Below are 23,668 nucleotides of genomic sequence, written 5' to 3' on the forward strand. Positions count from 1 at the left end.
GTCTGTATAAACGATGCTTCGGAGCAGCATTATAAGAGTATTTTGATCAAACGTTTAATTACTGAAATGACCGTCTTAATTAACATGCACACATCAGTCTCCCCCATATTAGTCATTTAGAAATACTCATGGTTTATAACCATACGTAGTATCTGTGCGTACAATGAGCTTGTGTAAGCCCATTGGAAATATTCCGAATTTCAATGTAGCGGTTTTGTTCGACACGCGATAGATTCGTTCAATTCATTGGTTCATACAAAATATTTTAGTAAACTTCAATTTTCAGTTATTTGTGGCTATCTCATAATACTGAAAATTTCATTATAATTTGCTGAACATATTCCCATGGACATGGAAGAAAAAATCGGTTGCTACCTTAAAAACAATTATTCAAAATTAAAGTAAGACGTATTCACGTCAAAAGTATTCCAAATGTCAGTTGTTGAGGCATGTAATCATAAATTAATTCAACGGTGGTAGAGGTGGCAACAGGCAGGACTTTCGGTATCTTGTCGGGTTGAGTTAGAGATGGTCTGCTAGTGCTATTTCAAAGATGAAATCGAATAGATTGCTCATATCGAAGTGTAATTCATCAATAAGATCCTTGAAGGGGCCAGGACTATTATTTGCAAAACCACTGCAGTGTATCCATAACTGAGCTAACGAGTTTGAGCGTAGGTGTGTCAGATTGTGTCAGCACACGACGATGAACGATTATCCGCAACACGGCAACCAGCATAGACAGGTCAATCACAAAGCGATTTAACTGCAGAATTGTGAAGATTTACGCACTTGTGGTGAAACAGAATTCACAACAAATCTTTTGACTGCGTGAGCCGGAGGAACCGTGCCTGGAGTTATATTAGTACTTATAGTTTTTTGACATTGTCACAGAAAGGCACTGAAGCTAAACAATAATGGTAGCAATCGATTTGCATGTCTCGCGGGTAACGATGAATATGAGATCGATGATAAATCGTTCACTAAAGAATAGAATCGACGAAGTAGCACTTATCCATAACACAGTAGAAATAGTTTATTATTATGTGTGCAACTTTGCTTCCGCCGTTTTTTTCCACAATTTAAAGCTTTATTGCGAAAAAGTGCTTGCAGATGTATTATTCAAAGTATTGTCCGTCGCTAACGACAACTTTCTCCCATCTTTCCGGAAGTTTTCGGAACCCGGCTCGAAAAAAGGAGTGCTTTTTTAACGCTATCCATGAAGCAATCCATTTTTCCAACTCTTCGAAGGTTGAAAATGTTGATCTTCCAGGCCATGTGTCATCGAACCACCATTTTGACCACTTTTGCGACGTGAGGCCGAGCATTGTCGTGTTGGAGGATGACTTTGCCATGTCGCTCTTGATACTGTGGCCGCTTTTCTTTTAGCGCGCGGCTAAGGCGCACCAGTTGCGTTCGGTAGCGATCTCCTGGTTTCACCCGGTTTTAAGAGCTCGCAGTAAATTGTTATTCATCTTTGAAGGTTTTTTCTCTTCCACCATCATGTTTGCCTTCGACATCGAAATCACCACCGACACGTTCTTTTCCCCACTCCCGACACGTTCTTTTACCCAGAGCAGCATCACCGTATGTTTTTGAAAGCATTCGATGCGCTTCAGTTGCATTTTTTTCGAATTGTAACAGAAAAGCAAAACTTCCCGCAAATGGCGAGAATTGGGCACATAACAGTTCGGCTGAAAAGTTCGTATCGTTTAATAGAAACACACATTTTTTTGCCAAAATTCGTTTTTATTATTCAACATAATTGCCATCAGAGGCGATACAGCGATTATAGCGATCTTCCAACTTTTCGATACCATTTTTGTAGTACGATTTGTCCTTTGCCTCAAAATAGGCCTCAGTTTCAGCGATTACCTCTTCATTGCTTCTAATTTTTTACCAGCGAGCATTCTCTTGAGGTCTGAGAACAGGAAAAAGTCACTGGGGGCCAAATCTGGAGAATACGGTGGATTCGTTCAATTTCAGCATGGTTTTCATCGACTTGTGACACGGTGCATTGTCTTGATGAAACAAAACTTTTTTCTTCTTCAAATGAGGCTTTCTCATATCCAAATATTCGTCAATAATATGTCCAACACGTTCCTTTGATATCTTTAGGGTGTCAGCTATCTCGTTCAACTTCACTTTACGGTCATTGAAAATCATTTTGTGGATTTTTTTCACGTTTTCATCGGTAACAGCCTATATATATATATATATATATATATATATATATATATATATATATATATATATATATATATATATATATATATATATATATATATATATATATATATATATATATATATATATATATATATATATATATATATATATATATGTATATGTATATATATATATATATATATATATATATATATATATATATATATATATATATATATATATATATATATATATATATATATATATATATATATATATATATATATATATATATATATATATATATATATATATATATATATATATATATATATATATGTATATATATAGATATATTGCTACGTACCTTCCCCATAAATCCTGATCCTCCAGTAACGAATATAGTTTTACCAGAATACCATTGCTGCACAGGCGACAGTAACATTTTGAATCTGTAAAGTTAAAATGATATTAGCAGTGTCACTTTTTCGTATTCATGGGTCCGTGGCAAGATTTATTTGTGAGGATCAGATCTGATGAAGCGAGCGCCTAAGAGCGTTTGTGATTAAATCAGTAGTGATTTTCTTGGTTATGCAATTATTTGAAAAATCGACTAGTAAAAATTGGTCCGGATAGCCAAGAGACTTATACCTTTCGCCTTAGTTCGTTGAGCTGAGTAATAACTGTGTGTTCCGGAAGCACCGGATATAGTAGTCATATATAACAAAATGCAATTTTTCTCACGTAAGAAAATTTTTAACTGGCCTCAAAACTACACCAATCGTTGGCATTATCAATAGACTACCAAAGAAGCCGATTCCAGCTATCGTAGTTCATGGTTCTCGATTGCGGAAGCACCGGAAACAGTGGTTATAGGGATTTCACTCACTTTTCTCAGCGATGGTTTTACCGATTTTCACAGACTTAGATTAAAATGAAAGGACTCGTTTTTATATGTTTATTTATTGTCCAGTACAGTCCGATTTTACAATTGACAGAAACATTCATTTTAATCTAAACTTAGCCTACTTTACTAACACTAAAAACAAATGATTTAATTAATCAAAAATCGATGCAGCCACTTTTTAAAATTTATTCCGAAGGAGAACGTTTTACTACCGAAGATAATGAGTTCCAATTTATCACACCTCGAACGAACAGCGAACTGGCGTAACACACTGTGTTGTTAGCAGAAATTACAATATTTTCCGAACGGCGTCCTCGAGACTGAATAATTTTCTCATGGAGTACAGCAGGGTATCGTGTTTCCAATAGGCATCTAATAAATATACAGGCACGGTATGCATAGAAACCATCAGCCCATCCCATTCATTTTGAAGATTGAACCCAACTTTCGGACCACTCGATGCATTGCCCATCCAAGACAATTTCATGTAACATTGGAACAGCTGCACTGATTCTCCGATGTCGATTTTTGATTAATATTCTGCAATCTGATCTGGCTACGAAGTTTTGCACGGCATGTTCCCAAACTACACCCATACTAGTATAAAGATGTGTTCTATATCAATACTATGCTTTTCGCATTACGTAATTCGTAATTGAATGTGTTAGTGTGCAAACTTTGTCTCCTTCCATTTTTATAAATCTGATGCTCTTGGAACGAAAGAGAAAGTTCAATTAATTCATTATGATGATCTGTAGCACTTGAAAGTGCTTCGAATTGTCACGACCAACAGGATCTGAATTTAGATCCGAGATGGTTCTTTGCGTGTACACTGATGACTTCAGCTGGCAGGCTTCTGGTAGGGTTTTGCTGTGTAGCCACGGTCCGGCTGCGACTACCGCTCGCTGCATTTCAGTGTGAAGTCTTCGATGTTGCTCCCACAACCTAACTGAATAGCTCTTCCTTGACGACTGATGACTTCAGCTGGTAGGCTTCTGGTGTGATGTTACTCTCGTGTGTGTCTTCATTTTGTAACCGTTGCTCACAAAATGATAGAAAAAGTGCAAAATCACCTTTTATGACGCTGGAGCAGCACATATTTTGTTCTCTTCCTCAGAACGCGTTCTGATTGACTGGTGCTAAAATGGATCAAATCAGACAGGTTTTCCAACAGTGTACTATTGAAAACTTCAATGTTGTTCCAATATACGTTCAAGTTGAAACATTTCGAATCTATTGGTAGTTTGACTATATAAATCCTTCTACAGATCACTGAGCTATGAGCTTTCAAAATACGAGAAAGGCAAAGAATCGTCAAGTGTTTTCCTCTTTGATACACGTTGATACCAAACATTTCAGAAAAGTTTAATTTTGAATTGAGATTGTGTCACAAAACTGAAAATTTTATCATAAAATTGTGATTATATTTCCGATGGTATGGAGCAAAAATTATGTTGATACGTTAGATGCAACAAAAAATATTCACGATCAAAACCTTATCACTCTCTCAGAGGGTAAATTTTGAAAAGGCGCCCCATATTAAAGTAAGTCATAAGGTAAGTAAAGCGACGGAAGTCAATTTCGAAACCAAAGACACTGCCTTCTGGTTTGTCAAATTCATAAACCGCTCCAGCAACAAGCACATAAAAAGATAATATTCCAGTGGACTCCGTTTCACAGTAACAAACAGGGTTAGTAAAGATTTCGAAAATTGTAGAATGGATTTTTGCAGTATTCAATATTTCTGAACCCCTTAACCCACAACAGCATTCCTTTCAATAGCTAGAACTTTTTTGAAGCAGTTATCAGCTCATTGGCTAATTCCTTCATGGTTTGTATTATTTGATGGATAATTTATCATCCGCCGCAAATGAATCAATAACTGTTCAGCAATGGAATTGTCAAAGCATCATGCCAAAATTTGATTCTTTTTAAGATATACTGCCTTGTCAAAAATGTTATGCATTTCCCGATCATAAGGGAATGGCAAACCATTACCATAACTATAGTATATTTAGCTATCATTGCTTATTTAGCTATCATAATGGATTGTGAAATGTGCAAGAATTTCTGGAAATAGTAAAGTAATAAATAAATTTACAATGATAGCTCATTTCGTTATTATTTTCTTATTCAGACAGTGAGATATGTATGAATGTATGAAAGTGTCGCTGTCAGCATTTTTTTACCTTTTTTATATATATAAAATATTGGTATATAACTCGCTCAAGTTTTAGAAAAATTTTCCGAGAGCCAGAGGGCCGATTGTCATATACCACTTGATTCAGCTCGACGAACTGAACAAACGTTCGTGTGTGTGGGTCTGTATGTGTGTTGTTAACAAAGAGGTTGAGATCTCAGAAATGACCGGACCAATTTTGATCGAACTAGTCGCAAATGAAAGGTCTCCGTCACCCTAAACGCTATTGAATGGTTTTGAGATCAAATGTTTACTTTTCGAGTTATGTGAAGTTTTATGTCAAAACTTTCAGTTTTTTTACAGTGTCTGTCATACTTGACCTTGAAAACAGAATATGTTTTCAGATTTAGATTTCGCACGGTAATACCTACCCAACAAGCCATAGATTGTTAAAATCCGTCCATTTTAACGAAGATATCGTTATTTTTGTGTAGGCAACTCTTCCCCCTATTCCAGCAGTAGGAGTTTTGAGCATTGTATGACAAAGCAATGCTTGGGAGCAACGTGAAACGCGATTTTTTATACTGTTACATACGACTGTTTCTAAGTACCAAAAAGACTACAGCATCCTATTTCATGACATTTTGCCTCTGACCGATTTTAGCACGGTTCGTTTTTGGCAAAATAATCATTTGAATATGACATATCTAAACCAGATTGTGGCAAAGATGACAGCATTTTCGAGTTGGAAGCCATTCCATGATTATATTGATTTAAACTACTTACAGCAATAACTTCAGGAAGATCATAACACCCATATACCATTCCAATCAGTTCGTCGAGATCAGCAAATGCTTTCGTGACAAATAATTTGACTCAATTTTCTTAAATATAACTCAACCGTTTTCTACAAACTCACATTCCTTTGAATAGTCGTATGCTCCCAAACAAGGTTCTTGATTTATGTTTGGATCCGACTTCTGGTTCCAGAGCTACAGAATGATATGTGAAACGGAATTAGAATTGTTTTTTTTTTCATAAATATCTTTATTTCATAGACTATATACATAAGTTTTTCTTCGCTGTGTCATCCACAATACATAGTACTTTAAACCTAATACATTTCGAATATTATATTAGTATTTTGGTATTCATTAGTTAATCTAAACACTGTTTTTATCAAGCGATTTGCTGTTATAATTTCCATTGAATTTGAAAACATTTATTTTGTACATGATCTTATTAGTATTTTAGATATGTTTGTATCAGTTCATCACTTTTATTCAATATAAGATAGCTGGCTATTGGTTGAACTCATGGAAGAGAAAACAGTCTAACATAAAATAACATTTAAATTGGAACTTCAATGGGTTTAATGAAATGATAAAAAAGTTTCATGAAAGAAAGGTCACGACAAGCAAGAATGTCGCGTACTGGGACATTGGATAGTCTACCTTGGGTACGCAAGAAATTTATTAGTTGAGATCTGACATCACGATACTCCACGCATGTCCAAACGACATGATCAATATCGCGATAACTGTCGCCACAAGCACAATGATTAGTTTCGGAAAGTCCAATTCAAAGGAGATCTGCATCTAACGTGTAGTGATTGGACATGAGTCTGGACATAACACGAATGAAGTCCCTACTCACATACAGTCCCATAAACTATGCCTTTGTCGATATTTTATAAATAGTTGAGTGCATCCACCAACAGATCATTTCTATCTCAAGAAACTTGCCAGCTGGCAAGTGTTCTTTGGCGAGACGCGCTATAGAATTCGTTGAAAGCAATCGGTGTCTAGAAAATTTCTCCCTCAATAGCACTAATTTGGCTAAAATATCGGCTCTTTCATTGCCTGAAATGGAGCAATGGGACGGGACCCAAACTGTTGTGATTTGATAATTATTATTCAATATTTCGTTCAGGCACTGTTTTATTTTGCCCAAGAAAAACGGTTCATTTTTGCCAGCAGCGTTTGAGCGAATGGCTTCATTTTCACTCAGACAAGAAAATAATGGTTTGGATATAATGTGACGATTACACTCAAACTATAATGAACTGCTGCTAACTCTGCTATATAAACAGAATCCAGAATCGAACAAACGAGGAAGTCATATTCGTCAAGTGGGAGGAGCTCTTCAATTGAGTTCAAAGTACTTGAGTTACTACAGAGTCAACACTTTTTGTCAAATCATATGGAATATTAACTAAATTAGCCATGCCTTTGTTACTGCTAATTGAGATGATGATTGGTAAATGAAATTGAGATGATGATAGGTAAATAAAATCATTACCGTATAAATCAGGAAATACTTTTCAGGTGCAATCTAGTCGAATTGAAGTCGAGCAAAGAGATAAATCTAACGCACTTGGACGTGCAGTTGGTCTTGGGATCCGTGTCATGCTACCCATATTTAATACCGTCATGCTAAAATTGTCGCAAATATTATATATTAGAGATGATCTGCTATCATTGTAAACGGAACCCCACATAATTCTGTTCAATTTGAAATCTCCTAAAATCAAACGTAGAGCAGGAAGAGCTTCGTTAATTTCATTAAGCTGTCGTTGTCTAACTTGAGCTCTTGGAGGAATATATAGCGGAGCAATGCAAATGTCCCCAGTTCGTGCTGGCATCTCATCAGACACAGTCGACAATTGCTTACGGTCGAGACGATAGAAACAAAGACAATACAGTGCAGTGAACAATAGAGTGTCCGAAATGGGCAAATACGATTTAACAAAGCCTGAAACTTCAGTTTGCGTTGATTTCAAGCGCTGCAAAGTTAGGCCAGCAGCAACCGAAATTGAAATCTTGCTTAAGGAACGAATGCATCTAAACGTTGCTGATATAAGTGAGATTCAATTCAACAAGGCGATCCTTCGATGGAATGTAAACTTTATATTCAACAGCAAATAATTTAAAGGTTACAATATCGTTTGTCTGTTCCAAGTCGTTAACAACAACTCGAATTATATCTCCATTAACTTTAAAGATTTCTTCAACTTTTTAAAAATGTGATGTCAATTCCTTTATTGTTTGCATCAAATTTAATACCCTTTCTTTTTATCGAAAAGAAGTGGTACCCTCTGGATAATGTTTAGCCCTTGGAGTAAGATTTTACTAGTATCCAGAATCGGATTCGGATGATCTTCCATGAGATCATCCATTACATTAAATGTTGTTTTTCTGTAAATTAATAATATCAAAATGAAAACTTATGTATAGTAAAATTTCAGGTGTAAGAGAAATAAAAAAATTAGTTTAAATCTACTTTGTTGATGTTGTCTTTGTTCCTCTATCGTAAAGAACGACGTGAAGCTCATCTAATGATTTCCAATTGCCAGTCTTTTGGTATCGTCTTCTGCTATCTCAGTTGCTCTGCCGTCGTTGTGGTCACCACTGAACTTGATGTGCTGCCTGTACCTGACCCCAGGTACAGTACTATTGCTCTTGGTGGCGATCAAATGTGATGCTTGCTGTGTAGAATCAAATAAAATCTAAGAACCATCTAATATTCAAATGAAAAGTTTTGAGACCCAATAAAACAGCTTGCTTTTTAGTCAGATCCAACTTCCGGTTGAGGGGATGCAGGGAAATTAGTATAAAAATGTCTATTTCTCATGAATTAATCAGGTTTATCGGATTTGCTGATTTGGATAGTCGATAACCAAATAAACTTATTTCAGTTTTAGTGGTATTCAGTTTTCGCTTCGGAAAGTATTCAAAAATTTCATTCGTACTACGATTTCTCAAAGATGTCTACACTGATTTCCAAACATTTTGAAACAAATGTATACTATACTGCTACTCAGGTGAATTTATCTGACTTCGAATTTCAGATCAGATCTGACTCAGAATTTCAGATGAATGAATTTTATCAAATTCTGACTTTCCATTCTGGAATTACAGGATAAAATTCAAACCGATATATAATTCAAACCGATATAAAAGATGGCAAACCCAAAAAACCTCAAAGTTGGATTCAAAACTATTGTAATTTATTCGTCATAATAATTTATGACCATACGAATCGGTTTGGATTATGCTGGTTCCTGAATACTGGTTCTGGAAGTACCGTGGATAATGGCGAAAAACTCTAAAGTGAAATTTACCTCGACATCTCATGTAATGTTCAATCGATTGTCACCAGGCCTTATGTACGCGCGCTCTTTATTTTGCGCTGAGACAATTAAATTCTCATTCTCATAAGACAACCACGCGCATGCGACGTACTTTTGCCGCTCTCAAGAGAAATCTTTGGCACATTTACGTACCGCTCCAGAAACTGATGCACGCTTCGTTTTATAGTCTCATCGCATTCTGCCAAGAGCGAGGCTCAAGCGCTCTCGTCGCATGAGATAGCGCGGCGCGCTCGCTTCATCCGATCTACGAGCGGTTTGTACGTTATTTTCATCCTCTTCATCTCTTCCTTTAGGATAGGACACAAGTCGCACGAACCGCTCTAGGCACGAACAAATAATAATAACAGCAGCTTTTACTGTGGCTCACATAGCACACAAGCTGCGCTCATAAAAAAGAAAATGCGATGCTCTGAAATTTCAAGCAGCACATCCCGTTTCTATGTGCCCGCTATGCGTCTCTTACTTGCTTTTGGTTTGCTCTTTGAGTCGGTGCTCACGCTCACAGGATAAATATGCGACACACACATTATCGGCGCGCTCTCGCTGTCGCATTTGTGCACGCATGAGCATTCGGAAGGCCTGATTGTCACACGTTTAGATTCCAATTCGAACTGATTTGCAAGTTTTGACACTACATGGTAATGAGTTATTAAAGTCTTAAATTGCCGCTTAAAATGACGGTCATTAAAAAAACATCATGATAACTAAAACACCGAAGAATATTCATGCAAAAAACACATGCGGATTGATAAAAAAGGTATCATCTCACTGCTAGGTGGATTAAGCAAATGGTCATAGGGGTATTTTTATAGAGGAGGGAGCGTAGCAAGTGTCATTGACAGAGGAGAGGTCATGAAACAATTCATATAACTTGATGATAATCGATACGTTTTGAAGACCATAGAAATATTTTGCACACCTTAGATATGACTATATGGGGGTTGGACGTAGCAAGTGCCTTTAAAATAGGGGTATAATGTCCGACACTACTAAACGGATTGCATCAAACTTGGTACATATACTTCTTGCTCTTCAGAGATGGTCACAAGTGTATTAATAGGAGAAGGGCGTGTTAAGTGTCATTAACAGGTTCATGAAAAAATTTATCTAATTGACGAGAACCGATACGTTTTAACAACCATAGATACTTTTTGCGCAACTGAGATATAATTATAAGGGAGGGGGGATCATGAAAAAATATCTAATTTGACGATAATCGATATTTCTGTAGACCTTAGATACTTTCTGTGCAACTAAGATATAACTGTAAAGAGGGTGAATGTAATAAGGGCATCTAAAAAGGGGGTATAATGTTTTTAACGGCATAGCTCCGGAACTACTCAGCGGATTACTATAAAACTTCAGAGATGATCATTAGGACATTTTCAGGGGAGAGTGTAGCAAGTGTCCTTAATATGAATATAATGAGTTGTGAAATTGATATAATTTTCTATAAAACGATACTTCTTACTACAGTACAGAAATTATTTGCACTTCAGATGATCCTAAGAGTATTTTAAGGGGGGAGTGGGAGGTAGTGGATAAAGTAAGGGTCTCATCCAAGGGGGTTGCATAGTTCAAATTGTTAATTAAATCGACCATAACTCCAAAACAACCTCAAAAGATTACCACATCCAACTTAGCACAAGTTATTATTTCAGTTCATAGGTTGAATATTTTAAGGGGAAGTATAGCTAGTGTTTGCAAACAATTGACATTTTTCGACAGGCACAGATAATTAGGACAACTGAAAGATAGTCGTAAGTATATTTATACGCGTGAAAAAATAGCAAGTGTCACTAGTAAAGAATCTAGAAATCAAATTGTTTGTATGTATCAGCAAAATTCCATAATAACTAAATAAATTATCGCCGAGCTTGGCACAGGTATATTTTACAATTCAAAGGTTATTTTCTATTTTTCTTGACGAGTTTAGCCTTTCTTTCCAAAGGTGTTAAAGTGGGTGTAATTTGTAGGAATTGCTTCTGAACAGGAATGTTTATTGTAAAATTTTTCTTATTTGTCAACAAACAAGAGAGGGGAACGAATTCAGACAAGGAGAAGAGGGTCTTGAAAATCAATTTCCATCTCCCATTTTTGCGAAATAAGAGAGTTGCAAGAATGTTCAAGGTCTTACTAGATAGTATTGTTATTGTTAATTTGAATGCAATGTATAATTTTTTAAATAATAGACTTGGTATTATTTTGCCTGGAAATTCAGAGAACAAAGGGGCAAAAAGCTTCATCTGCCTATAATCGCGAGTGTATGCAAGTTTCAGCATAACTACGAAACAACCAAACAGATCGTCATCAAGTTCGGCGCATGTACCAATGGTGGGAATCGATACTTTTTGAAGAGCACGAATACTTTGTACACTATTCAGAGGTGGTCATAAGGGTTATCTTGGAGGAGAACTGTAATAAGTCCACTAAAAAATTGGGAGTTCAATATAAAATTTCTTCGACGAAAAACGATGCTTCTTGACAAATACAGATACTTTTATATCAATGGAAATTATAAGGTTATTTTAAGGCAGAGGGAATATAGTAAGTGTCCCAAAGATGGAAAGTATAAGGTAAAATTGATCGAATTTTACGGAAAATATAACAAAAAATCTGACAAAATTTTACGAGGATTCCATGAAAATTAAGAGAAAATATTTTAGCAAACGTGGTGCTATTGAGGGTGAAATTTTTGAGCGACCAATTGCTTTCAACGAATTCTATAGCACGTCTCGCCAAAGAACACTTGCCAGCTGGCAAGCTTCTTGAGATAGAGATGATCTGGGTCGGTGGATGTACACAATTATTCCAAAAATATCGACAAATGCATGGTTCAGGGGACTGGATATGAATAGGGGCTTCATTCGTGTGATGTCCAGACTCATGTCCAATCACTACACGTTAGATGTACATCTTCTTCGAATTGGACTTTCCAAGACTAATCATTGTGCTTGTGGCGAAGGTTACCGCGATATTGATCATGTCGTTTGGACATGCGTAGAGTATCGTGATGTCAGATCTCAACTTATAAATTCTTTGCGTACTCAAGGTAGACTATCCAATGTTCCCAGTTCGCGACATTCTTGCTTGTCGTTACCTTCTTTACATGAAACTTGTTTATCATTTCATTAACATCATTTTGAAATTTTTATTTTATCTTAGACTCCTTCCTCTTCCATGAGTTCAACCAATTACCAGCTATCATATATTGAATAAACGTGATGAACTGATACAAACAAATCTGAAATAGTGGTAAGATCATGTACAAAATAAATGTTTTCAAATTTAATGGAAATTATAACAGCAAATCGCTTGATGAAAACAGTGTTTAGAATAACTAATAAATTCCGACATACTTACATGACATTCGAAATGTACTAGGTTTAAAATAATATGTATAGTGGCTGCTACGGCGAAGAAAAACTTATGAATTGAACGTATTTATGTTATCGGTTAACGTCGTTTAATTTTGGGCGGTCAATTGGTACCGGTTGGCATCGTATAATTTTGGACGGTAAATTCGCAGTTTCCTTCGCTTGAAAAATTTTTAGTTTCGCGTATCAGCAATTTTGAATAAATTACACTTTTCGTTTATCAAAACAACACTTGCCACAGCTGCACTGTTACTCAGAATTACTGTTTCGATCAATCACTTCACTATAAGTTGTTTGATACACATTGTAATTAGACTTTTTCGAGGGCAAAACTCAGGCACCGCATCGTACTCCCAGTAATTCCAACTCTCTCTAACGACATAAAACTCAATAGAGAAGAGAAAGTAACTAGAGAGAAACTGTCACTTTCTATACGGCACCGATGCCAGATCTTTGTCTGTAAATCTGCAGATTTCGTACATAGTCATTTTGATTTGTGCAGACTTTGGAAAATCTAGTTTTTCGCAGACTTCGTCAAAATTTACAGACTGTAGAAGTTGAAGCGACCTTGTGTTTTGCTCGCCAAGTCAGTTTAGCGTAACATATTTTATAGAGAAATAAAGACATACTTGCTAACTGCAGATTTTTTTTCGGATATACAGACTTTTGCAACCATGTCTGAAAATATTTCAAATTTTTACCTGGCATCTTTGCTATACGCTCATTTAAAAAATTAATCGAGAAAAGATTGTTTCTTGTGTTAAAATTGATTAGCGTTATTTCCAAAATATTGGAACATAACCTACGGAAAAATACCGACATGGAGCAGACCTTAACATATTTTTATTGAATGACTTTCCGTACATCGTGTGCGATTAACTGAACAATATCGTTTGTCCTGTTTCTATGAGTATGGTATTATGCAAAAATCCTATTTGTTTTAATATGAACAAAGAGTATGCAATAAACACGTATGAGTACATTCAAAAATGGTTGTTAGTTAATCTATAAATAATACTGTCATTCACTGATACGATTTGAAATGTTCGAAAGCACGATGCACTAGAATCAAGAACCAACAATATCCCAACAATAATTTTTTTTCACTTATATTCCCTGATAACTGCAAGTACTCCACAAATAAAATCAAACAAATCGAATTTGGGGCATTTTCACATACCGGTCAGTTAGAAAATCAAATATCTATATCTAACACAAAAATATTAAAACAATTGGCAACCAATTTCAATAAAACTATGTTGTTTTGTTTTTACCTTTCTCTATGAAAAGGTATTAGAATTGCTGGAAAAACCGACTTTCGAACGGAGCTTCGAAGACCCATAGTGTTATATATCATATCATTATCGGAAAATGTCTGTGTGTGTATGAGTGTGTGCACTTTTCGAAGATATTTTTACGCGCTCTATTTTCTCAGAGAAGGCTGAACCGATTTTAGCAAACTTAAGCTACGATTACATTAGCCAGTTTATCTGCACAAACTTGTGCAGTTTGACTATAATATAGTGTAATCGGTTCGCAGTTGTCTGCAAGCATTCAAAATCGGCTTGACTGTGTCTTTTGTTTGAACCTAAATTTGTGAATATCGATCACTACGAAAAGTGAGTGAGTTCCATTTTTGCGTATAAAGACTGTCCCAGAAAGTATGGACGCAACCAAAAACCGCTGCCATTTCGCAATGGCTCAGAATCTGTCAATTTTTATGGCTTCGTCCTGTTTTTTACACTTTTATCTAACCACTTATGCAGTTGTTTATTCGTTTTCATTAGTTTGTTTCGAAATGCGTGAACTTTCAGCAGAACAACGTCGAAAAATTGCGTACAAATGGTGCACAGAACGTGGACTGTCACTGAGAAAGATAGCGAAAATGGAAGGAGTAAGTGAAAAAGCCGTGCGAAATGCAATCAGGAAGTTCGGTGAGGATAACACCTTTAAGGATAAATCGAAAACGGGTCGAAAAAATGATCCTGTTAACCCTCAGTTGAATAATCGTATACTGAAGGCGTTCGAGCAAAAGAAGAAAGTTTCAGTTCGGGATGTGGCCAAAACGTGGGCACTTCGAAGTCAAAAGTTCTTCGTGCTAAAGAACGTTTGATTCCTCGAACCTATAAGAAGCAGAAACAACCAAAACGTAGTCCAAAACAAGAAGCATCGATCAGGCCGAGGGTTCGAAAGCTATACAATACGATTCTTGCTGGAAATTTGAACTGCATAATGGACGACGAAACCTACGTGAAACTCGATTACAAATCCTTGCCGGGACCACAATATTATACGGTGCGAGAAGAGCAAGTGTTAAACCAGATTGGTTAAAAGTGTCAAAACTTGTCGCCAAGAAGTCTGTACGGAATTTAATGAGGAACGTTCGCAATAAGGTGCGCCAGCTAGTCTACAATGGCTAAGTAGCAAATGTTGAGAATAATATTCTGTAGTTGTAGTCTAGCATTATCAGTATATCGAATAAAATTTGAATATTTAACACTTGTGAATTATTTACAGCGAAATCAAAGTGCGTCCATACTTTCTGGGACAGTCTTTATGACCACTATTTCAGGAACAGAAAGTCGGAAATCAGGATAGCCCAAGGCTCTTTGAATATGATGCTGCGGCTATTTAGTTCTATACACATATAATGTTTATTTTACAAGAAGTACTTAAAATCGATCGAAATCGATTAACGAGTATTAGACACCACTTCTATCTCTCAACCACGTGTACTCACTTCTCACCGAACCGCGTTGTCAATGTCATCATTTCTGGTCAAAATAATGAAGCTTATCGCACATTTCGTAGAATTCTTTAAAGAAATTTCTACTGAATTTTCCGAGCTCCTCCTTCACGATAAAGAGCAATAGATTTCCAGAAGCATAGTACTGGTACGTTTTGCTTTGTACTTGGATGAAATAAATATGAAAAATTAAATAATGAATCAATGAAAAATTATTAACCACTCCAAATTACAAAATGCTGAACGGTAACAAAAAATTTACTTATTTGAAATTTTTTCTAGATTCTGTACATATTTACCGAGTTTCCAAAAGCTTATCATTCATTTATTAGTTCCATAATTGGATTGATTACAAAGCGTTTGGTAATAAAATTGTGGATCTGTCAAAATCTGAACTCTGCCCCAAAGGGGATTTATACCGTTATATTCTCGTTGTAGTTGAAAACTGGAAAATACTTCCAGCGACAATCATTATTATCACTCATTCAGTAAAAACCATTCAAGCGAAGAGGTTGTGTTCCGATTGTACTGACTCGTGAGTTAACGGCTGCTACCGAGACAATTCTATAATAAATAATTAATATCAAAGGCAATATTAGGGGCGTTTCCCGACTGGAAAGCTAGCAAAGAAGGCCATCCCGTTCATACGCACAGAGGTGTAGAGACACAGAGATGCGAGAGCATAGAAGTGACGAGTCACAGAGGTGCCATCGCATAAAGGTGCGAAGACGAAGGGATGCAAAGGCACAGAGGTGCTAAAGCAACCCAGTGCTGATCTACCATGTACCAGAATTGAACGCTGCGTAGGATCGAAAGAGACGACGTATATCGCGAGGTGCTACGCTGCAAGCATCACATTTGATCGCCACCAAGAGCAAAAGCACTATACCTGGGGTCAGGTACAGGCAGCACACCAAGTTCAGTGGTGACCACAACGACGGCAGAGCAACCGAGATAGCAGAAAAAGACAGAAGACTGCCAATTGTAAACAGAAGAAAACTGCCAATTGGAAATCGTTGGATGAGCTTCACGTCGTTCTTTACGACAGAGGAACAGAGACAGCAGCTACAAGGTAGATTTAATATAATTTATATTTTTATTTCTCTTATAACTGAAATTTTACAAAACTTAAGTTTTGCTTTTCATTTTGTTATTATTGATTTACAAAAAAAACTGTTAATGTAATGGATGATCTCATGGAAGATCATCCGAATCCGATTCCGGATACTAGTAAGAGCTTAAATACTCCAAGGGCTAAACATTATCCACACGGTACCACTGGGCCATGGATAGTCTATCTTCGAAAAAAAGAAAAGATTTTAAATTTGATGCAAATTAAAAAGGATTTGACATCACGTTTCTCTGAAGCTAAAGAAATCTGTAAGGTTAATAGAGATAAAATTCGAGTTGTTGTTAACGACTTTGATTTACTTAAAAATGGAGTAAGATACTCGAGTGCAAGCAATTGTACTCAGCATCTATTGTCGATGGAAAAAGTCTTATCGTCCCTCAGATTCGTTTCGAGTAACATTGGCCGGATCTGCGTTGCCTAGCCATGTCTATATCGATAAAATTCGTCTTCCTGTTCGGCTTTTCGTACCCCATGTTATGAATTGCACGAACTGTAAAAAAATCGGGCATACAGCTACTTACTGTAGTAATAAGTCCAAATGTATCAAATGTCAAGGACCTCATAAGGATAGTCTTTGCGATAAAAATGTTAAAAATGTGTTTATTGTGGGGAGCGCCCTCATGATGATCTTTCAGTATGGGCTGCATTTTGGTTGCGTAAAGACAAAATGAAGCTTTCTTTAAAAGCACGGTCTAAGCGCACATATGCAGAAATGCTTAAAACGGTCATACATGTCTCCCTTTAGGAAACCGATGATGGTTTGTCAAATCTTGCGGAGCCAGAGGAATGTGACTCTGACGGAAATAGTGAAGATACCTCGTTTGTCACTCCTTAAGGGTCTGTTAAGAGGAGATTACCAAACCACAAAATACCATAAAAGGCACCTAAAATAACACCTACAAAAAAAGATCCCCGTGTTAAAGCTAAAAAGCCAAATTTAAAACCAAAAGATGTACCTCCTGGTTTGTCAAATTCACTAACCAATCCAGGAACAAGCTCAAGAAAAGACAATAATCCAGTGGGCTCCGTTTCACATTCACCAACAGGATTACTGAAGTTTTGGGAAATTGTAGAATGGATTTTCGCAGCATTCAATACTTCTGAACCTCTAAAGACCATCATAACGGCATTCCTTCCAATAGCTAGAACTTTTTTGAAACAGTTATCAGCTCAATGGCCAGCTCTCTCAGGTTTTGTATCATTTGATGGATAATTTATCATCCGCCGCAAATGATTCAATCACTGTCCTGCAGTGGAATTGTCGAAGCATCATGCCAGAACTTGATTCATTTAAAGTTTTGTTTCATAGCCAAAAATGTGATTTATTTGCTTTATGTGAAACATGGCTTACATCAAACATAGCCTTTTTTTTTTGTTTCTATTATACAGGCTTTAACATCAATGTCATTCATCTCTTCGGGCCAGAAAAACTTCCTGACCCTATGTGCGGGGTTCGGAATCGAACCCAGGTGGGCAGCGTGAAAGGCATCGACATACCCATAACGCTACACCCGTCCCCCGAAAACATAGCCTTAAATTTCAATGATTTTAACATTATACGTCTCGATAGAGACTCTATGGCGGAGTACTTTTAGGAATTAAGAAATGTTATTCCTTTTATAAATTAAGCATTCCATCTACTTCTAGTACAGAAGTTGTTGCTTGTCAAATAAACATTAAAGGAAAGGACATTTGCATTGCTTTTAGGAATTAAGAAATGTTATTCCTTTTATAAATTAAGCATTCCATCTACTTCTAGTACAGAAGTTGTTGCTTGTCAAATAAACATTAAAGGAAAGGACATTTGCATTGCTTTAGTATATATTCCTCCAAGAGCTCAAGTTGGACAACGACAGCTTAATGAAATGGTCGAAGCCCTTCCTGCTCCACGTTTGATTTTAAGAGATTTCAATTCGCACGGAATGATGTGAGGTTCTGTTTACATTGATAGCAGATCATCTCTAATATATAATATTTGTGACAATTTTAGCATGACGGTACTAAATATGGGTAGCATGACACGGATCCCAAGACCTCCTGCACGTCCAAATGCATTAGATTTATCTCTTTGCTCGACTTTAATTCGACTAGATTGCACCTGGAAAGTATTTCCTGATTTACACGGTAGCAATCATTTACCAATCATCATCTCAATTAGCAGTAACAAAGGCATTGCCAATTAATTAAATATATCATATGATTTGACAAAAAATATTGACTGGAACAAATACCAAAGTAATATTTCAAGTGTCTTAACTTCAATGGAAGAGCTCCCCCACTTGAAGAATATGACTTCCTCGTTTGTTCGATTCCGGAGGCCGCAGAACAAGCCCAAACCAAACGATTTCTTGGTCCATCGTCTAACAGAAGGCCCCCAATCCCTTGGTGGGACAAAGAGTGCTCAGATGCTAAGCACGCGAAACAAAATGCTTTCAAGACGTTTTTAAAACGAGGAGGAGGAACTCCTCAGAATTTTGAAAAATTCTTGACTTTAGAAACGAAGTACAAGAGTATACTTAGGGCCAAGAAATGTAGCTATTGGAGAAATTTTGTCGAAGGTTTGTCAAGAGAAACCTCAATGAACACTCTTTGAAATACGGTCGGGCGAATGAGGAATCGTAACGTAGGAAATGAGAGTGAGGAATACTCGTACCGATGGATATTTGATTTTGCGAGGAAAGCTTGTCCAGATTCTGCTCCTACGCATAGCATTATTAGGGAATCTTTTCCAAATAATGGTTCCATTGATAGCCCCTTTTCAATGATGGAATTTTCCATAGCACTTATGTCTTGTAACAATAACGCTCCTGGGTTGGACAGAATTAAATTCAACTTGGTGAAGAATATACCCGACCTCGCAAGAAGATGTTTGTTGGAATTGTTGCACAAGTTTCTTGAGCAAAATATTGTTCCACCTGACTTGAGGCAAGTGAAAGTTATCGCCATTCAAAAGCCGGGGAAATCAGCTTGCAATCACAACTCATATAGACCCATTGCGATGTTGTCCTGCATCAAAAAATTGTTCGAAAAAATTATTCGAAACGAACGGTTTGTGGTCAGATACTCAGTTTGGCTTCCGTAGAAATAAAGGGACGAATGATTGCCTTGCATTTCTTTCGTCTGACATCCAAAACGCCTTCGCTCAAAAGCAACAAATGGCATCTGTATTTTTAGATATTAAAGGAGCATTTGATTCAGTTTCCATTGATGTTACTTCAGACAAGCTCCACCAACATGGGCTCCCAGCGGTTATAAATAATTATTTGCACAACCTTTTGTCAGAGAAACGCATGCATTTTTTACATGGCGATTTGGCAACATTCAGAATTAGCTACATGGGTCTACCGCAAGGCTCATGCCTCAGTCCTCTCCTTTATAATTTTTATGTGAATGACATTGTCAGCTGTCTAGTAACCCCATGTACACTAAGACAATTGGCAGATGATGGCGTAGTTTCAGTTACTGGACCCAAAGCTATTGATCTGCAAAAACCATTGATTGAGCGAATTCAATATCTTTGTTTGCGAATTGCTTTAGGCTGCATGCATTCGACAGATACAATGAGTCTCGAAGTTCTGGCGGGAGTTCCTCCATTGAAAGATCGTATTTGGGAGCTTTCATCGCGACTGCTAATAAGATGTGAGGTACTGAATCCCCTGGTTATTAATAACATCGAAAGGCTGGTTGAGCTTCAATATCAAACAAGATTCACGATTGTATATTTTAACCACATGGCACAGGAAATCAACCCTTAAAGATATATTCCTATCCGTGTCAGCCTCCTAAATGTCCCTGACTCAACTTTATTTTTCGACACATCCATGCAGCGCGAAGTGCGTGGAATCCCGGGACACCTACGCTCGTTGGAAATCCCTAAAATATTTACAAGTAAGTTCAGGCATATTGACTCTGAGAAAATATTTTACACGGACGGATCACGAATTGAAGAGGCTACTGGGTTTGGTATATTCAACAATAATGTTTCGGTCTCATTTAGCCTTCAAGAACCTGCATCTGTTTATATAGCAGAGTTAGCAGCAGTTCATTATAGTTTGAGTGTAATCGTCACATTATCTCCAAACCATTATTTTCTTTTCACATAGATAGTCTGAGTGCAAATGAAGCCATTCGCTCAAACGCTGCTGGCAAAAATGAACCTTTTTTCTTGGGCAAAATAAAACAGTGCCTGAACGTCATATTGAATAATAATTATCAAATCACAATAGTTTGGGTCCCGGCTCATTGCTCCATTCCAGGCAATGAAAGAGCCGATAGTTTAGCCAAACGTGGTGCTATTGAGGGTGAAATTTATGAGAGACCGATTGCTTTCAACGAATTCTATAGCGCGTCTCGCCAAAGAACACTTGCCAGCTGGCAAGCTTCTTGGGATGAAGATGATCTGGGTCAGTGGATGCACTCAATTATTCCTAAAATATCGACAAAGGCATGGTTCAGGGGACTGGATGAGTGTAGGGATTTCATTCGTGTGATGTCCAGACTCATGTCCAATCACTAAACGTTAGATGCACATCTACTTCGAATTGGACTTTCCGAGATTAATCATTGTGCTTTTGGCGAAGGTTACCGCAATAGCCAGCTATCTTATAATAAATAAAAGTGATGAGCTGATACAAACAAACCTGAAATAGGTATAAAATCATGTACAAAATAAATATACTCGTTTGATAAAAACAGTGTTTAGATTAACTAATGAATACCAACATACTAATATGATATTCGAAATGTATTAGGAATAAAGTACTATGTATTGTGGATGCCACGGCGAAGAAAAACTTATGTATATTGCCTTTGAAATAAACGTATTTATGAAAAAAAAATCATTATTATCACGTGCGACGTGGGATATATGATGTCGCAAGTACCGCGCTTTATTCGTGTAGTGATGCACTAGTATGCGCACTAGTAGCGAAGTTATTAATTGTCCAATGAACATGATAAAAACGATTATCGCTGGTTGCGTTTTCCAGACCTCAACTGCAGCGACAAAAAAAGCTTGGACTTGAGACAACCTTCCCAAAATTTCAACCCTTCAATTGTCATATTTACGGAGGTAGGATGATCCTACGGATTTTCATTGCATTTGATTTTTGAATCTACCACTCCGTTAAGCGTTAAGACACAAATGTGTAGGTTATGAACATATGATGTGGAAGAATTTCAATTTTTGTTTGTTTGTTATGACATCTGTTAAACATATCTAATATACATCATAGTCATAGAACAAACAACATCGTATATTTTCATCATTTAAAAATTGTCGAAAGTGATGATTTGGGGAAAGCATTAGAATTTTGTTTGCATTTGAAGAAAAGTACTGCAGAGTCTCATCGAATGTTTGTTGAGGCATATGGTGAACATGCACTATCAGAAGCAACATGTAAAAGACGGTTTAAACGGTCAAAGTTAATGAAAATGAAAGGATTAGAAAGGTAAAGTGTATCATGGCGCCGAAAGAGGGAGTGGGGATGTACCAAATGATCAAAATCAGTTTCAAAGTTCAGGAAGGATACAATCAAATCTACGACACTAAATCAGTGAAAACCAAGATACTGATAGGAAATAAGAAACAGAACAACCAAAGTACTGTAACAAAGATTAAATATTTTATTATAGAACCACTTGAAATGTAAATCATATAGAGATGAAAAAAGGAAGGAAAATAAATATCAATTAAAATGAAATGACTACTATTTATTTTTATCGAATAGCCACGCATTGACTTTGCACCATTTCAATTCCTACGAAGAAGTCGAAAATTGGATGTCTGATGGCAAGGTATCCACAAATTGCAAGAAAGATGGTCACTATTTGGACTATTTTTTTCTCATTCAAAATAAACGTTTCATTTTAACAAAACCACGCTCACTTCATACTTGGTTAATAAACAATTTTTAGATACATCGAAGAGCTGTGCAAAAGTTCAGTATTTGAGATTTTCTAAAGTAATAACCAATCCATCATGCGCCTCCGGGCCTCGGAAATTTTTTATATAGTTTGAGCGATTTTTTTACCTATTTTTTAATATTTATTTGTCGGTTACGCCACTTATCTTTCCCCATCATATCTCCGGAACCAGACGTCTTAGCCCCTTAATCTTCGAACTTGATCAATGACCCATTACTAGCTTTCAAACGAGTCTAAGCTTGTTGAAATCGGTTAAGCCATCTCTGAGAAAATTGCCCGTTAACAAAATTCGTTAAAAGTCGATTAAGTCGATTAAAAAAAATAGAAAAAATAGAAAAAGTCCCAGAAAGTCGATTTATCAAAAAAAAATTTTTTTTCGAGATGACACTGATTCCAGACGTTTCATGTAATTATAAGACGTTTGACATCAAAACATTTTTTCAATTTCGGAAATCTCATGTACTCCCCCTATGGTGATTTTTCAAAATCGAAAATTTTCAAACCTTAACCGCCGAGTATCACCCCTTACCCAAATCCGATTTAGCTCAAATTTTGAATGGGAACTTTTTTCGAGATGCTAAAACTTTTGAGCAATAGCGCTTCACGAAATTATAAGTGATCCCAAAATATTAGCACCCTTGTATACATTAGAGCGGTATATCGGTTTGGTCACTTACACAATCATATCTCCGAACCCAAAAGTCACAGCCATTTGAGCTTTGATCTAGACCAATAAAGCTTTCAAACGAGCATAAAGCTACGATCAGACTAGCCAGTTTATCTGTAACAGTTTGTGGGGTAAAGAACTTTTCACGGAATATCGCATTATGATAAAATATCGATCTGGTCTCACGAAAGCAATTAAAGAAGGAATATAAATGTGCTTCGGTTTTTTTACCTTTTTTATAAATATTAAAAAATAGGTAAAAAAATCGCTCAAACTATATGAAAAATTTCAGAGGCCCGGAGGCGCATGGTGGATTGGTTATTACTTTAGAAAATCTCAAATACTGAACTTTTGCACAGCTCTTCGATGTATCTAAAAATTGTTTATTAACCAAGTATGAAGTGAGCGTGGTTTTGTTGAAATGAAACGTTTATTTTGAATGAGAAAAAAAT

The 23,668-nt window shown here is 36.5% G+C and overlaps 1 protein-coding gene across 4 annotated transcripts in view; it reads right to left on the minus strand.

The window, feature by feature from the left end:
• The window catches only part of LOC131432680 (putative fatty acyl-CoA reductase CG5065), a 729,032-nt gene that overhangs the window by 578,774 nt on the left and 126,590 nt on the right, over positions 1-23,668 (minus strand). For all 4 annotated transcript variants that reach the window (XM_058599110.1, XM_058599107.1, XM_058599108.1 and 1 more), the window contains exon 2: positions 2,537-2,621. In XM_058599110.1, coding sequence (XP_058455093.1) covers positions 2,537-2,614 — 78 coding nt within the window. In that variant the 5' untranslated portion in view covers positions 2,615-2,621. The remainder of the gene's footprint in view (positions 1-2,536; positions 2,622-23,668) is intronic.

This window comes from Malaya genurostris, chromosome 2, assembly GCF_030247185.1.
Source record: "Malaya genurostris strain Urasoe2022 chromosome 2, Malgen_1.1, whole genome shotgun sequence".
In the NCBI taxonomy this organism is placed as follows: Eukaryota; Metazoa; Arthropoda; class Insecta; order Diptera; family Culicidae; genus Malaya; species Malaya genurostris.